This window comes from Coccinella septempunctata, chromosome 3 (genome assembly GCF_907165205.1).
Source record: "Coccinella septempunctata chromosome 3, icCocSept1.1, whole genome shotgun sequence".
Classification (NCBI taxonomy): Eukaryota; Metazoa; Arthropoda; class Insecta; order Coleoptera; family Coccinellidae; genus Coccinella; species Coccinella septempunctata.
The window spans coordinates 35,475,536-35,492,280 of NC_058191.1; the positions used below are offsets into that span (position 1 = coordinate 35,475,536).

Consider the following 16,745-nt stretch of genomic DNA (forward strand, 5'->3'; position numbering starts at 1 on the left):
TAGTTCTCGAGATCCCCTCAGTAGACAACGAATTTTGCCCACCCTGTTTAACTGTTGGGGTGGGACCACCCTCTAGTTCTTTGTAGTGCTCTTACTCGTGTTGCGTCAAGGAGGTATTCAATGGAAATTTCAGAAATGTTTTGCCCTCAAAGCATTGGCAGCCTGTTGCAATGTCTGCGGAGGGTCAGGTAAGCGATGTTATTTCTGCGACATTGCAGACCAGACATGTTCAATACAGCTTTGGTCTGGAGAGGCAGCGAGCCAATCCGTTCGGTTAATATCGTCACAAAATGTTGATTATACCGTTGACGCCGTTCTCGTCACACTAACATTCGCCCATCAGACTAGCACAGATGAAATCTGGACTCGTGCATTTCTGCGTCCTCGAGTTCGAGGGCCCAAAGATCTTATATGTTGATTGAAGTATTGGTACTTAAATCAATTTTTTTTTAATTCATTATATGGCGAGCTCTTATTAACTCAACTTCAGCTAATGCTTTAGTAGAAACTGGGCTCATTTCAAGAACAAAAATTTGAGTTTTATGGTGAGGGGGGTAAAAAATGCAATCAAAAAAATATGTAAATAAGCAGTTAAGAAATATATTCTCAGAACTGTCAAGAAATAATTTAGAAAAACTACAAAAATAGTGTGATCTCGAATATCAAGGGAGAAAGAGATTCCAACATGAAACTTAATAATTTATCAAAATGTATTTTGAGTAAGTTGCAAAATATGCCTTTGCAATAGTTTCTTATAAACCAATTCAAGAATAAATTATTTCGACATGTGACAACATTTTAAAATGCAATAAAAAGGAATACCAACAAATTTTCTAAATATTAACACTGGTCTTATTGTTGTTTGCATTTTGGGTCCTTTTCGCCATCTTTCAATTCTTTGCCACCGTCTGTATCGAAATCTTCTTCCTCATCATCTTCTTCTTCTTCCTCCTCAAAGTCTTCCTCATCTTCAATTCCTGATGAAAGAAACACTCGTTTTAAAAAGTAAAAGAAAAAAACGCCTCATGTTATTAAAACATTGAAGGCTTTCGTTTTTTAAGGTCTTTTGTCATAGATGGTCCTGCAGAAATATTTCAAAAGGAATTTTTCAACAGGTTTTCTGAGTTTGTTTAGTTAATAAACTATTGAAAATTTTCAATTCGATATATTGTATATGCTGAAAAAGTTTATCTGCAGGCTAACAAGCCAGCTAACTTTCACTCTGAAGTATATGAAAATAAATTACCTTCTCCTGTGAAATATAACACAGCCCTAGGAATGATTCTTTCCCTAATATAATGACCAATCTCAAAGTCTGTGGTTAAGATGGCATGAATCTCATCGTCAACCTCTTCTTTTTCTGTCTCAGGAACAACTGGTGGGCTGAAGAAGTTGAAGAAAGAATCATTCTGTACGGTCTTAGTGACAGTACGAATAACTCCTCGGCTCTTGTGTTTCTGTTTTTTTTTAATGGTCTTTACCGTGACATTCTTTCCCTAGAAAACAATTTCAGAATTACACACATTTTTTTCAAAGCAACAGAAAAGGAAAGCTCTCATATTCTACAAATTAAAATTTCATACCTTATTCCAGTTGATAACACAACCAGTACATTTGCAAATTTCAGGACCTTCAAATTCAAATGGCTCATCTTTCTCAGGCACACATTTCAAGAAATACTTTTTCTCAAGAACTGAATTGGTGAAATACTCATTCGGTGAAAAATGAAATTCTAAAGTGAAGATCTAAAAAGAAAAATAGGGACTTATTCATTTGACAAAGAGATATTCTGAAAATAATTCTTTCAAAATTTTAGATTGCATAAAACAGAGTTAATTCAACAATAGCCTCTGTCCTCACACAAACTTTTCATAGTAAGGCATAGATTTTATTGAATACCCCTGTAACTATTAAATGAACAGTGAAACTGAGTCAGAATAAATTAGTTGGGATGAATCATCAAATTAAGTAATTCAAATACAGCCAAATTAGGATAACATACCATAGGATCTACTTCACATATGGATTTAATGTCAATCAAATGCTTCAATATAGGTTCATCATGAGGTTGCACCATTTCAGCTAAAATTCTGCAATTCTTGAGTATGGTTAACCAAAACTCGGGTATGCCTTTAATATCAGCACCTTCATTTTTATTTTCAATAGTGGCCTTTTCTTTCAAATCATTTGCAATGTCTTCATCATCGGATTGCCATTCGCATTCAGGTTCTGTCGGTTCATACTTTCCAGTAACAATCTTTTCACGTTTTTCATATAGTGGCTCATAAAGTTTATGATATTTGCATTCGAGGGCATGTACCTCTTTGAAAAATTCAACTTCCAAATTGGTGTAATCTAACTGGATTCTTTTAAGTGCCTTGAGTCGACGTTTTACAGACATTGGGAGAGCAGCTAGCATTTCCTCAATACGTTGAGTTTGAAGAGTTGACATGATGTTTGGGAATTTGAGCATCTTGCAAATCTCTTCCTCCTCGACTGATTCAACGTCATCTGGGTGGTCTCCTGCTTGTTCATTTTCAGTTGCCATTGTTCTTTAACCTACAATGACAAATTCGTATGTGTATGTGCATGTATCAAATTTTCTTTAAAAGAAATGGTCCTATTTGTAAGCTTAAAATGAAAGAAAAAAGGCAACCTTACTTTTGTTTCATTAAACACGTGTATGTCGAACAATGAAATGCGTCTAATTTTGACGTTGAGATCAAGATGAGAATTATATCTTTCATAGGATCATAGGTATTCAAATAAAAACTTTGAAAGAGAGACATAATTGTAAAGAAGATGGTAAAAATTCTTACTTACCAAGTAAGGACAAAGGAGTTGTTCAGATAGCACTTGCAAAAACGTGATCTTTCTTACAAGAGCAACTGCCAGGAAAGAAATTTTACCGGTATTCGTCAAAAAAACTTCACTTCCTTCGATCAGCAGTCAACAGTGTTGCCAAGCTGAAAACCAGCTGATTAATCTGCACGAAATCAGATCACACCTCATACGCGGTTACGCATCCGAAAATTTTCAGATTGGTCCAGCAAGCACACGTGACTGCCACGAGACATTTCGATTGGTTGATATTTCGAATCCGCGAAAAGATGAATTAAGGAAAGCAGGGAATTTGATGCTTTCCATGAAAATTTTATGGAAATAACGAGAACTAATTGATATTCATAAGATATTCTGTCAATTGTTGGTTCGTATATAAATGTAATCCAGAGACAACCTGATGTCTCCGATGTAATCTCAGAATAAAACTACTCTAAAGAAAATTCTTATTCTATTCATTTCAACCTTCCCTCACTATCATCAAACATATTGCTCATTGAATTCCTGAAAGATGAAGGTCGCCAAATGATGAACATGAAGAAAATGAATTTGATTTCCTGTACCTTAACGTCATTAATGACATTTAGTGTCAGTGAGAGTTTTCTTAACCTAAATTCATCAGCTGATAGTTGACGTTTAATTCAAAATTCGAACGAAATAGCTTCAACATGAAATGGTCTCTTTGGATACTTATACTTTGCTCTGTATTAAGTTTTTCTGTTTCAAAAAAGTTTAAGGATAATGAGAAACCAGACTGGGCCAAGAAAGATATAAGAGATTTCACAGATGCAGATATGGAAAGGCTTCTCGATCAATGGGAAGAGGATGAAGAGCCCCTTCCTGAGGACGAGCTGCCTGAACACTTGAGGCCGCCTCCACAAGTAGACTTTACGAAATTTGATTCAAACAATCCTGAAGCTGTGGTAAACATTTTATTGAATGATGTTTTATGGATAACAAATCCTATTTTGAGTCAAGTTAACTTGAAATCAACAGTTGCCAACTTCACTTCCTATTTTGCTTGTGTTTTTACTTTCATTGAACTCTGAAATTTGAGTTTATCTTTTGAATTAATTTACTCGTTTTTATTTTAGCTTCAAGCATCTAAAAAGGGCAGAACATTGATGACATTTGTTCAGGTTCGGAGTGAGTTATCTAGAGATGAAACAGAAGAGGTAACCAAATTATGGCAGTCTAGTCTTTGGAACAATCATATTCAAGCAGAGAGATATCTCGTAGATGATAATAGAGCTATATTCCTTTTCAAAGATGGTTCACAAGCTTGGACAGCCAAAGAATATCTTATAGATCAAGAAAAATGTGAAAGTGTCACGATAGAAAATAAAGTTTATCCTGGGAAATACAGTAAAACTGCAAAGGAAGAATTATGAGTCACTTAGAATTGTTGTGCTATTTCAGATATATTTTTCTCAAAAAAAGTGATGTTTTGAAGTTGATTCTCTCATTTTTGTAAATCCCAGAAGTTGAATCAAACTGTTGTATGAAAGTCACCTGCTTTGTTGTTTTGCAATGAAACATAAGTCATGATTATCATAATTATCAAAACAGTACCTATTCTATTGTTTTCAATTATTGTACCTACATGTAAAGTGTAACTGATTTGGGAGAAATATTGTCATGAAATGATGACAAAATGTACTGTTATTGGAACAGATATATTTAATTTGTATTTTTATACATAATTTTTTTTTAATAAAAATTTCTAAACTGATTTTGACTCCTTTTTACAATACAATAAAATTTTACACAGAAGTGAAATCTGACAGAAAATTTCTCCTATATAATGATCTGATTTTGATGCTGAAATTAATAATACAAAAAAATATTGGTTGCTTATTTCCAATAATGAAGCTTGGAAATAATTAAACAACGAAAAAAATGCTACCTGGAATTTTCACTGTTAACGTTTTGAAATACACAGATCTCAAAAAACGAATCGGAATAAGACGGCGGCGCGTATCCGGTGTGCCGGCTTTTTCTCAAAAATTCCGAAAGGTAACTCGATGAAACAAGACACAATAAGTACCTTCCATTATTATCTCCGTCACTATGAAGAGAATCAGTCAGTTTTTCTTTTATCACTGGACAATTCAGTTAATCCAAAAACTGCCATGTAGTATAACTTTCATCGAATCCGCCAAATTTTGACGGAGCTATCCTAAATTAACTAGACGTTGAAGAGGGTCTAGCGCTCGTGGGGAGCATTTTAGCACCTAAGTTGATATGAATAAAGGTTTCTTCATATTTTGACCTCTAGAGAATCATCCCTTGCAATATATTATCATTATTATATATTGTTCAATCCGGGCAGTCTGTATAATTATATTGTTAGGCCCTTTTCCGGGGTTGTAATACACCCTTCCTAAGCGGTTTCGGATATAAGAAAAATTTGAAAAACATCGAAATATTTTTTCTGTTTCACATAGAAGTCCCAACTTTGAAAACATTTAGTTTTCCCGAAACATCCTTCTACTTTTCTTTTACACATTGTGGTGGGAGTTCGATTTCATGATTTCTTTTCATCATTCACTGATTACAGTCGCACATAAGCAAGAATCCCACGATCACTCGAAGATTTAATTCGAAAACAAATATTTTCCCATCTAGTCACACAGTGATAATAATGAAAAGATATTACTGAAAAGTAAGTCATCAGCATTTGAGAGAAAAGGGAATAATTACAGATAAAGGAATACAGTAGATACCAAGATATGAGATAAGAAAATGATCTTTTAATATTGTGAGTGGGGAATTCAGAACTTTGTAATTGCCACTTTATTGTATTGGTAATCATCGAACCGTTAATGATATGACCTGAAGGGGCATTCTACTCATTCTTCGGCCACCAAAAAACAAACAAACATTTCAAATTTGTTTTGTTTTTCAATAATCGGTGCAACACTGGTGTTTTTGTTCAACCGTGAAATTGGATTAAATGGGAATTAACAACATTTGTTCAGCATGTTGCAAATGGATTTAGGTAAGTCACCTGGTAGAGGTAATAAGCAGGTACTTAAGTATTTCAGCATCGGGGTCTTATAGGCTTTCAAAGAGAATGAGAATTTCAATTAGCACTCACCGGAAAATCTAAGTAGAAGAGTTATTAACTATCACCATCATTTTATTTTCTCGAAACAAAAATTGTATAAATACCTAATATTATGAAATGTTTGGAGTTATTCATAAACTTTGCACGAAATGAAAGATCATCAACGAAAACTTTAGAGAAGTTAAGTAGCTACATAAAACTCAAACCGGTCGATTTGGCGGGTTTCAAGAGGAATTTATTGCGCATTTTTTTGACATTCAGATAAGAATTTGATGTACCGAATATCTATATTTTAAAACCCGAATCCATTAACCGAAACTAACTACGAAAATAACTACGCATACACCTACAATTGATTTTTTCGCGTTGATTCGAAACAATGCTAGCATCTAGAGAAAATCTTGAGTAATACATTTTTATTAACGGTAGGTACCCTTACCGTTTTTCTGAGATATGATCGAAGGAAGATTGCTACTTTTGTTCCATATTATGTTCTGCAAGATGATTCCTAATCCAGGACAACAACAAAGTTTTGTTCATTCGGGTTAGTTTAGTAACTTAGGTCATTTCAAAGAAACCAATTTAAAAACTGAGATAGTTGTGTTATCAAACTTTTATATTCAAATTTAACAAGGAATTCAAAAATGTAAGAATATATAGGATGTTCCATTTAAAATATCGAAATTGATAGCTGTGCAGAAGAAAAGAAACACTTTGTATAGTTTTAAATGATTTTAGGAGATGCTCTACTTAAAAAGAGGAAAGTTTTATTTCAAACTCTTTTTTGTAAAGTTAATAGAACTAGAGTAATCGACCGTTGCCCCATGGCGCGGATACCCTGTATATATATACCGCTATTTTGAGTATCAAGAGTATCTCATTGATATGATCCAGAATTTTTTCAAAATAAATTTATAATAATTTTTCCATTATTATTTCGACAGTCATTACAGTGAAACTTTCTTGATATGGGTACTATAAAACCAACAAATAAATAATGAAACGAATTGCCCTCTCAAAATGTGCACAAGAATAACCAAACTATAATTCCAGAAAATAACTCAAATATAATCAACTTACCCCTCATCCATTATCCAATAGAAAAGGTGCATGCTCCAATTCATGAAAAAGCTCCATTAAAATGTGAGTGCTAGGGTAGTTCAAATGGGATAGTGATAATGTCATGTCTTAATTTTCGCGAAACAAAGTCTACACTGACTGAAAGTAATTTCACAACTAGCAAACTGTTGGCAAATTCGCAACAAGAAAAGAGGGAGGTAAAAGTAGGTATAAACAACCTCAAAGAGGCGTTGTTCTCAGAAAATAGTTTCTTATCAGGAAGAACCTATTGTGTTTTCAACGGCATGATTTACAGTTGGGCGGTTGTCAAATTTTCAATGCTAATGCTGTTGTCTGCAAATTCTTGGAAAGGGATTTGAACCTGCCTGATTAACGGCAACAGTAATTTAGAGCTTGTAATAAATTTATTATTCCTAGACCTCGCCCTTAAGTTCAGTTTGGAAAAAGTACAACAAAATACTAGATTTGGTCATTGGTCTTAAGGGGTCTATCGTTAAAATAGGTAGCACTGTGAGATTTCGCATATCATGCATAAAATTCCTGTCACCGGATTCTGAGATTAAAAAAAATTCAGGGGTCAAATTATTTTGGGGGCTCTGAAAGAGGGGACCTCCTGGCAAAGATCAAAAATAGGTGTCTCCTATCTCTAGAAACTATAGTTTCTAGAGGCAAAGATCAAAAATAGGTGTCTCCTATCTCTAGAAACTATAGTTTCTAGAGGCAAAGATCAAAAATAGGTGTCTCCTATCTCTAGAAACTATAGTTTCTAGATCAAAAATAGGTGTCTCCTATCTCTAGAAACTATAGTTTCTAGAGATAGGAGACACCTATTTTTGATCTTTGCCAGGAGGTCCCCTCTTTCAGAGCCCCCAAAATAATTTGACCCCTGAATTTTTTTTAATCTCAGAATCCGGTGACAGGAATTTTATGCATGATAAGCGAAATCTCACAGTGCTACCTATTTTAACGATAGACCCCTTAAGACACTTTTTACTGGATCACAATGTCTTTGGAACCTCCAAACAATAGCCCAGTATTTGAAGTCCTTGAAAATTGTTGAACCGTTAGAAAGCCCATCCAAGTGAAAAAATTTTCTTATCTCTTGACATTTTCTCATGAAGATTTTTGGAAAAAATCTGAAAGAATGACTGAACGAATTTCGAGATTCATATGGAATTCTACTTTTTAATCACATTTTTTATATTATTTCAACAACATTGCGTTTCATGAAAAAATCGCAAGAGACAAGAAAATTAATGTTTATAAACATTAACTTTCTTGTCTCTCGCGATTTTTTTAGTACTTAGTTCCAAAGACATTATGACTCAGAAAAAAGTGGTCCATCGCCTTAATATTTAGCAAGGGTTCTTAGGCAAAAAGAAAAGTCTATTTTAAGGGCTGTTACTCCGAAAGAGGCTGCTTTGTTAATTGTTCAGGATGTGATCCTTTTGTTTCTGTTTTTTATTTTACTTTTAGATTTGTTTCTATATCACCCTAGTATGTCCCAGGATAAATGTTGACAGGAATAATATACCTATTATTGGTATCAGCCTCAGCAAAATTACCAAAAATCTACACCTGACCATCAAACTGAAAGTTCTGAACCAAACCCATTTTTATCTCGACCAATAATATGTTTATTGTGCATTGTCAGTGACCCGTTTAAAATCTTTGATCTTTTATGTTCTCTTTCAGTTGAAGAGTGAATCATTTTCGAAGTGAATGAAAATTAATCAATTGACTGCAATTTGGCGTGGACGTATAGAGTTAAATGCCGCCTTAATTTAGTGCCTATTTATCCTCCTTGGGTGATGTTGCTGTGATAACATTTATTGTAGAGCACAGTGTTTCATGAACGTTTGAGTCAGTGAGTACTGGACAATACTAGAAAGACTTCTGCAACTTTTCCTGTATTTACCTACACAAAGTTATCCCAATTTACAAGATTAAAGTTTCCCTCAATCAAGAATAATTGTCTTCTTCTGTATTGAATTCCTTAAATTTCGGAAATATATAATATCGACTTAAACTGGTTTTTACCAAACTCTAATGGTCTTTTTCAACCTATTGATTTTTTTCCGTTGAGAATGATAAAAAAAATGGCAATTAAAAATCTATCTATAAACTATTTGGTTGGAAAATCAAGTTTTTCGTTTTCAAAAATAAAACAACGATTAAATTCAAATTAAATGGGATATGTTAATTATATGTATGCTTAATCAGCTTGATAGAAAGTTGAGCTAAAAAAAATTTGAATATCCAATGTTTCCTAGCCTCTATTTCCTATATACACTCGGTAGTAGGTATCAAGAAAGTGTTCGATAAAATTTGAATTTTTATTATTTTCATAGCAAATTGTGAAATTTCAACTTTTATCTGTTGTTTTTCGTTGAAAGCTGGATTTCTTTTTTTTTTGTGAAACCTTTTATCTTTGATGATATATAGGTATTGTAACTAAATTGTTTCAAAATACAAATTCTTGTAATTTTGCTTCTTGTTTCATGTCTTCAGAAGCAATGATAGAAATTAAGTGGAGGAAAATTTTGGGTGTTATTATTTGGTGGAAATACAAAATGAAACACCTGATTTCTTGAAAAAATTCATAACAAATTGAGTTTGTTGATTCACGGTTGAATTCATTTGAGTAAATAAATATTGTTATTAGTCATCTATGCTGCAATGATTTCTTATCGAAATTTAATAATATTTCTTTGAAAATAAATCATCAACATTTTCGTGGGAACACCTCTATAGTTGGATTGAAGAATTATAGAAGAAATGCAAAAAAAAAAATGATGATGATAACATGACTATGTTAAATAGTAAACACATATTTGTATGGATGAATATTAAGTATTATATGATTATCCAGGGTCGAAACTATATGTACCACTGTATCTACTATACTATCGTTTTATCTGATATTGAGTAATTTGATAATTGACTAAGATATATTTGGGCACGAAGATAAGTATCACTTACGTTCTTACGTAACAGGTCGGAAAATTCGAAAATGAGTGTTGTGTGAATGAACTTGAATACAAGTCTGTAATCAAAGCCATCCAAATTCAAAACCCCATAAGATCCAATGAACCCCCACACTGTTTGAGTTTTCTATAACAAAATCTGTATTGTGTTCAACTATAAGAAAATAATTTTATGTTTCCAATTTGGTAGGAAATGGGTTCAACCTCTCGCATAATGTCTAATATACTCCAATTAATTCAATTGGTAGTGACTACTTCACTTAACATATACGAAAGAAAACAATCTAGAGAACGGAATGCAATGAATGCATTTTCATACGAGGAAACTTTTAATTCTAAACTAGAATGTTTTTGTGGAGAAACCTCCATTTTAATATGATAACATTGACCATCAGTTTCTCAAAAACATATTGTTGTTGAGGAAATTAAGAAGTATAATCATTCTAGTAAAATATTTGATAAGACCGTAATGCTACTGATTTTTCGCATGTTCAAATTTCCTATTCATTTTTTGCTAAATAAAAATTGCATCAAATTAATTGTTCTAATTACTTCACCTCTTATTCGAGATGTTTCACTTGTAATTTTTTTTCAGGTATGCGTAGCTTCGTGGTCCTGGTGGCGTTAATTTCCATTTTGGAAACAGGAAATAGCACAGATTGCAAGAACGAACCGAGATGTCAAATTAGCAGAGTGTACGGAATGAGAGCTGCAGATTGCTCGGATAGGAAATTCAAATATTTCCCGCAATGCATAAGATCCGATATCGAGGTGATTAAATTGTATTCTTTATTGTTTCACAATTTGGACAAATTGTCCAGATTTTTCTTGGAATTGGAAAATAACACAGGGGACTAAGACTCAAAAAGGTCAAAAGAAACACTTTTTTCCCTTACCATTTTATCCTATTCGGCATAAATAAGAAGATATAGCCATTTTAAGTTTTCATTATGAGTTTTCAGATACAGGCTGTTGAAAAACTACAAAAAATGTTATGAATTTCGGAATATGTTTTTTCATTTATTTGATGAATATTTTTCGAACACAAGATATCACCTACGTCTTCCAGTTTTCTCATTATGACCATATTACGTACCATAAAAATACCAAAAATTCAAAAAACCCAACTCTTGAAAATAAGTTGGACGCTATCTAATGAATATTTGAAAGTTTTGTAAAATAGGAGTACCTATTCTTCACATTTTCTCCTATACTGCGCCGTTTTCGAGTAATTTGGTTTTCAAAAGTATCTGTGAAATTCAAAAAATTAATTATTTTAGGTATTTTTGTTTTTCCAGCGGTGACTCAGATCATTACCAAAAATTAAAACGGCTGTATCTTTTCATCAGGGCCGAATCGGAAACAATTGTATAGGAAAAAAATGTTAAAATATTTGTACGAGTCAAAGAATCACCCTGTATATCTTCGAGAAAATATAAAGAATACTCTTATTTTCCAAAATGGTCAAATATTCATTAGCGAGCGTTCACCAGACTTTGAGTTGGGTTCTTTGAATTTCTGGTACTTTTGTGGTATTTATAACATAAAAAGCATAAAAGTCATAACGAGGAGACTGGTAGATAAGGGTGGAATTGTTTTCGGAGAAAATTCACCAATTCAGCGATTATAAAAACTTGCTAGAGCAATTTATGTCTCGACAAGGATGTTTCCAAAGAAAAAGCCAAAACAGGTCAAATTTTAAAAGGAGGGGGACATATTTTGAGCAAAATTGTAAGCCGAAATCTCCTCAATCCTAGGTGTAGGGGCTATCACCCCTAAATTCTTGAAAGGGGGTAGGGGGTGAGATTTACCTCAATTGAAAGGGGTGATAGCTCCTACACCTAGGGTTGAGGAGATATCGGCTTACAATTCTGCTCAAAATATGTCCCCCTATGAATAGAAATTGACCTGTCCCAGAATTTTTCTGAAATCATCCTTGTCTTGACATAATTGGACTGGCAAGTTTTCAAATTGTCACCCTGTACCTATAACTCAAAATTACATTTTTTTATATCTTTTCAACCGAGCAGAATTTTGAAGAAATGGTTGAACCAAAAACTGTTTATTTAGACCTCAGGAATCTTCTGTTGAAATATATGTACAAGTCAAAGAGTCACTACGTATAAAACAGCCCCTCTTGAATTAATTTAAAAATATACCCCCTTAAAATCACTCGCATCAACCCAGAAACACTCAGTTTATAAAAAAAATACTCTTGACAGCAATTTATCCGAATATATGAAACAGGCATAACTTTGCAGGTTATCGATCTTGCCATGAACAGAATAAGGAAGTTGCGTTTCGCTGATCTGGAAAGGTATCGCAACCTAAAGGCTCTATATCTACAAGACAACGCGTTGGCAAAACTCGAAGAGGACACATTCGATGGACTGGATGATCTAACCGGTTTGGACATATCTGGCGCTTCTCACGTCAAAATTCCACCTAATATCTTCAGGCTTCCATCCCTCCAGACCCTCTACTTGAGCCAGCAGATGAACAGCAATATCGTGGAAGTTCTTGAGACCACCAAACCCATAACTTGTCCTTTGGTACACCTGGATATTAGTTATTCGGAAATAGAACGTTTGCCAGAAATGGGATTGCTGCCAACTTTGGTCAAGTACAATGTTTCTGGTATGTTTCAGGCTGAGAAAGGTTGATGAAGAAAATAGTTATGTGGTTTTTCAAGGCCATAAAGTCGCAAAGCAACATGCAACAAGCAAATTACTTGTCTGGAACGCACTATGAATGTCGATTTTTTATCAGTGTATCACCAACTGTACTGTAACGTGGTTACCTCGGAGAATACTTATCTCGAGCGCCAGCTATTCTTTTCACTAGGAAGAATAGCAAACCTACCAGAGTACCTGCTAGTCGGAGACGTTCGCTGTTATCTAGGGTGGGTGGTATCGATAACGAAGTAGTCAAAATCAAATTATGTACTTGCTTATTCACACCTTCGGAAACTGATTATATGTACAAGGGAGATATGTGTAGGTATGAAATATGAGCGAATCTCTCAGCAAACATACATTCGGGAAATTCTATCCGGTCACGAGCACTTTATAAAGTTTATACCGGGTGCAGTGAAAAATCAAAAGTTGTTCAATAAAATGCGCCAACCAGAACTGACGAAATGAATACGGTATCAGGATGTAATTAATTGTATTTCTCCAATGAAAAGAAACACAACCAGGGCGGATCTATTCGAGACTTTTATTCGCTACCCCAAGGGCTATAACGCTCCATGACTGATAGCGAAGAAAAGGTCTATTTTTAGCGCAACTACGGGATTTCACTGACGACGAGCGGTATCTCTTATTCTCTACCCCAAGGGCTTACGCGTCATGACTGATAGAAAAGAAGAGATTTCGGATTCAACACTTATGACGCTGAACGCGGACAGGGGGGTTGACGGGACTTTCCCTTCAGTACCCCAAGGGCTTACGCGCCATGACTGATAGCGAAGGGAAAAGTCAGACTCGCGAAACAGGGTAAAGTACGATAAAATATAACAGAAAGCGATACAGTACAGCAGTGTCAAAGAAGTAACCGGTGTAGGTCTAATTAAGAAACTGAACGTTAAAGACGGGGACCTACCTCCTTTATTTCAGGCACTCGCGGAAAAGAAACGAAAAACTAAAAATTAATTCCTAGTAGCACTGATACTAGCAACACAAAATTATTCTTAAAATTGTTGAACGGCTTGTCGGGCACACAATTAACGTCTAATCGCAGAAAGTACGGAGCGTAAACTAACTGAAGTAAAAGAGCAGAAAAAGTAAAAGCGACTGAAGTAACAGAGAATCAAAAGTCAAAAGTGACCATCGCGGGGGAAAATCTGCTTTTATAGGCAAATCCACCCACACGCTAAAAATCTGAAAATTCCAGAATGCGACAAGAATGAAAAACGTCGTCAGCTCTGGTTTATCGCATATCAACATCAGAAAAACGTCGAAATCTTCAACGGCATGCAAGAAAAACAACGTTAAACACAGATAAACGGTTTTTTACATTTACTCTGCCTATCGGAATGAATGTACTGAATATTTGAGAATTAAATATTTTCAAAGGCGGAAATATGAAATGAAAGGAATGCACTAAAATGAACTCCAATTTTCCTCAGAAAACTGGGATTCATTACAGTACTATATGTAGTCCACACTAGGAGGGTTGCGCTGTGTTGGATGTTGCATTACGGCATAAGTTTTGAATTCAGTGAGACAAGAAACAAAAATATAGAAATTAAATTGTACTCTGCAATTTTTCAGGCAATAATCTCTTCGAGCTCGGTGTTAAACACTTTTCTGGTTTGTGTGGATTAAGGCATTTGATCACAGAAAATGTGAGCTTGAGTTTGACGAAACCGTGTGAATGTTGGAATACTAACAGATGGTTAATATCTAAAGGCTTCAAAGACCCTCCATTCGATTGCCAGTTGAAAGATAACTGTGAGTATATATAATCGGTCACTCAGTATAAAAGAAGAAATGAATTATTATTTTTGGGTTTACCTAAGTAAATCTGCTTCCTAAGAAGCAGATTTGAGTCGTCAGCAATTATTGAATGCCCTGTCCCCGAAAAAAATTAAAATAAAATGTTTTATTTCAGTGTGCGAGGAAGTTCCTTTCAATTCATCGGACAAAGAAAACTACGAAAAATGCTCAATATTACTGGGGGAAATCGCAAGGCGATCTTTGCTGAAAAAAGTCCTTCTTCCTCTAGCAACAGTGATGCTTGTCATCCTTCTCTGTATTTTCTGCTATTTCAGAAGGCGAAGGAGGTATCTTGAGCAACCTTCATACAGAATTCCAGCGGAAGAAGAAAGTATGAACTCGCTGCCATTAAAAAAAATTGAGAACAGTTGAAGTAGTTCGATTAGGGCGATGTTATGAACAATGTAATAATGCGGGAAATAGAGACAGACAATTTTTTCACGTGAAAACAGTTCGTGTTCCTAGGAAGCATTTGATCAAAATTTGTTTTTTATTCCTAAAATTATGAGAATCTTTAGAAATTAAGTTTACAATAGATGAGACCTCTATTTCCAACTAGAAATAATGTTTATCGACATGTGAGGCTGTTTCAAGTACCTTCAATACTATTTATTGCTTCCAAGTGACAAAAATCCTCATTTGTCCCTAGCACTTACCCGACTTACCTTCCTTTAAATATTATAGGATCTCTTAAGTGATTAATTTCATGTAACTATGCCCTATGACAGCTATATATTTTTTTCTTCAATTGAAACCCTTTCCATTTCTCGTTTAAGATTTTTTTCTGAAATTCTTATATTTGATCATAGTTGTGCAATTACATTACTGGTTTTCGTAGCTAAATAATTGTTATATTTAAAAGCCACATAATATTAGTTAGCTTCATTTCGAATTTTCACATCAGTACTTTTTTACTAGAAGAATTGTATGTTTTAAATGTGAACGAGAAGTGTCTAGAGTTTTCGCACTTTACTCTTAATGATATTTATGGGAATAAAATTGAAGTGAAAAATTATCAATATGTTTCACCATTCAATTTTCATTGATAGCTTAATCATTCTGTAAATAGTCGTTAACTGATTTGAGTAGTATTAGATAATTATAATTGCAATGATACAAGTATCACAGATTTCACGAAGAAGTTCTTTTGGCAACGTATTAATATGAATGATGACTGAAATAAGGCTAGTGATATAAGGATTTTATTTCTTCTATGTTTATGCTCTTTATATATAAGTCAATATTGTCCTATTTTAAATAGGAATTTGATCCTATAAATTGACGATTTTCGAAAAAGAACGTAATGGATATTTCACTTCAAAACTTTTATGTTTTCCGATCAGAAAAGAATGAAAAATCTTGCCAAAATGTTATTCATCAAAGAGATATTTACGAGCAAGTGATGATTTTTCATAGGTTGTTGCATTATTTGAGGTTGTTCAATTTCCTTCCTAGAAAAATATTTTAATATCAATACTAAGAATATTTTTTTATTTTGCCATTTATAACTTACTGTTACTATTCGTCATTCAAATTTTGTAGTATCACGTAGAACATGCATGTTTTACCTTTTTTTTTAACATGATACCTGAATTAATCAGATCGAATTTTTATAATATGTATTTATTTTGTTGATAAATAGATAGATAGTTGTAATTTATATTTTTATATGTAACGAAATCGAATTAAAATAAATTTCATAATTGTCAATGGTTTTTTGTTGGCCCAATTCAACAAAACGGAACTGAGAATATATAAAAGTGAATGATCGAAATGATTTGGCCCATAATTGATAAAAATTCATAATTGAACTAAAAACAGAAGTGAAATATGATTTTCACTAACATGAATTATTTTACCACCCACGTTGTTATCATAGCTGAAAGAGAATAAATTGAAGAACTATGTTTCTTTATCAGATAAATTGGTGTTTACAATCTTACAATCTTTGAAATTGAATACTACAAAGTTATGGAAATTATTCGAGCAAACATTAGAATTGTTGAACTAATTGATGAACCAAATGAAGTACCGTATTCTCTGAAATTTTACAGTAATAAAAGAAAAAATATGAATAGTTTCTATGTAGATATCGATAAATGGCTTACCACTTACCACTTATTCTCATTCTACGTGACAGAAAGATTTAACAGGAATCATAGTTTTAGAAACGAGAATTTTTAATATAATAACTTTGACCAAATGCCTATATATCTAATATTAGAATTATGAGCTGAAAATGGCAGTGGCGGCGTAAGGGTTTAGGTG

At 33.6% G+C, this 16,745-nt stretch overlaps 3 protein-coding genes across 4 annotated transcripts; 2 read left to right on the plus strand and 1 right to left on the minus strand.

Annotated features, from left to right (window-relative positions):
* Nucleotides 1–584: 584 nt before the first annotated feature.
* LOC123308938 (nucleosome assembly protein 1-like 1-A) lies at nt 585–2,989 on the minus strand. The gene is made up of 5 exons (XM_044891763.1): nt 2,824–2,989; nt 2,003–2,559; nt 1,584–1,745; nt 1,247–1,496; nt 585–977 (listed from the first exon to the last, which is right to left on the minus strand). Exons 2-5 carry the CDS (start codon nt 2,546–2,548, stop codon nt 853–855), a joined length of 1,083 nt encoding a protein of 360 aa, XP_044747698.1. The 5' UTR covers nt 2,549–2,559; nt 2,824–2,989; the 3' UTR covers nt 585–852.
* A 446-nt stretch (nt 2,990–3,435) lies between these two features.
* On the plus strand, nt 3,436–4,573 carry LOC123308940 (LDLR chaperone boca). Its single transcript, XM_044891767.1, has 2 exons — nt 3,436–3,764; nt 3,936–4,573. The coding sequence occupies exons 1-2, from the start codon at nt 3,510–3,512 to the stop codon at nt 4,230–4,232; spliced, it is 552 nt and encodes a 183-aa protein (XP_044747702.1). The 5' UTR covers nt 3,436–3,509; the 3' UTR covers nt 4,233–4,573.
* Nucleotides 4,574–4,696: 123 nt separating this feature from the next.
* On the plus strand, nt 4,697–16,182 carry LOC123308939 (leucine-rich repeat and immunoglobulin-like domain-containing nogo receptor-interacting protein 1). Of its 2 annotated transcripts, XM_044891765.1 has the most exons (6): nt 4,697–5,842; nt 8,687–8,858; nt 10,574–10,749; nt 12,240–12,615; nt 14,253–14,432; nt 14,593–16,182. In XM_044891765.1, the coding sequence occupies exons 3-6, from the start codon at nt 10,576–10,578 to the stop codon at nt 14,847–14,849; spliced, it is 987 nt and encodes a 328-aa protein (XP_044747700.1). In that variant the 5' UTR covers nt 4,697–5,842; nt 8,687–8,858; nt 10,574–10,575; the 3' UTR covers nt 14,850–16,182. The 2 variants fall into 2 exon arrangements, with proteins under 2 accessions (XP_044747700.1, XP_044747699.1); XM_044891764.1 differs by lacking the exon at nt 8,687–8,858.
* The last annotated feature ends 563 nt before the right edge of the window (nt 16,183–16,745 follow it).

Coding starts and splice junctions, on each gene's coding strand:
- LOC123308940 (XM_044891767.1), top strand. CDS start 3,510: ATGAAATGGTCTCTTTGGATACTTATACTTTGCTCTGTATTAAGTTTT. Junction 3,765..3,935: donor CAAACAATCCTGAAGCTGTG/GTAAACATTTTA, acceptor TTTTTATTTTAG/CTTCAAGCATCTAAAAAGGG.
- LOC123308938 (XM_044891763.1), bottom strand. CDS start 2,548: ATGGCAACTGAAAATGAACAAGCAGGAGACCACCCAGATGACGTTGAA. Junction 1,746..2,002: donor TATGTGAAGTAGATCCTATG/GTATGTTATCCT, acceptor TTTTCTTTTTAG/ATCTTCACTTTAGAATTTCA. Junction 1,497..1,583: donor GTGTTATCAACTGGAATAAG/GTATGAAATTTT, acceptor ATTGTTTTCTAG/GGAAAGAATGTCACGGTAAA.
- LOC123308939 (XM_044891764.1), top strand. Junction 10,750..12,239: donor GCATAAGATCCGATATCGAG/GTGATTAAATTG, acceptor ATAACTTTGCAG/GTTATCGATCTTGCCATGAA. Junction 12,616..14,252: donor GGTCAAGTACAATGTTTCTG/GTATGTTTCAGG, acceptor GCAATTTTTCAG/GCAATAATCTCTTCGAGCTC.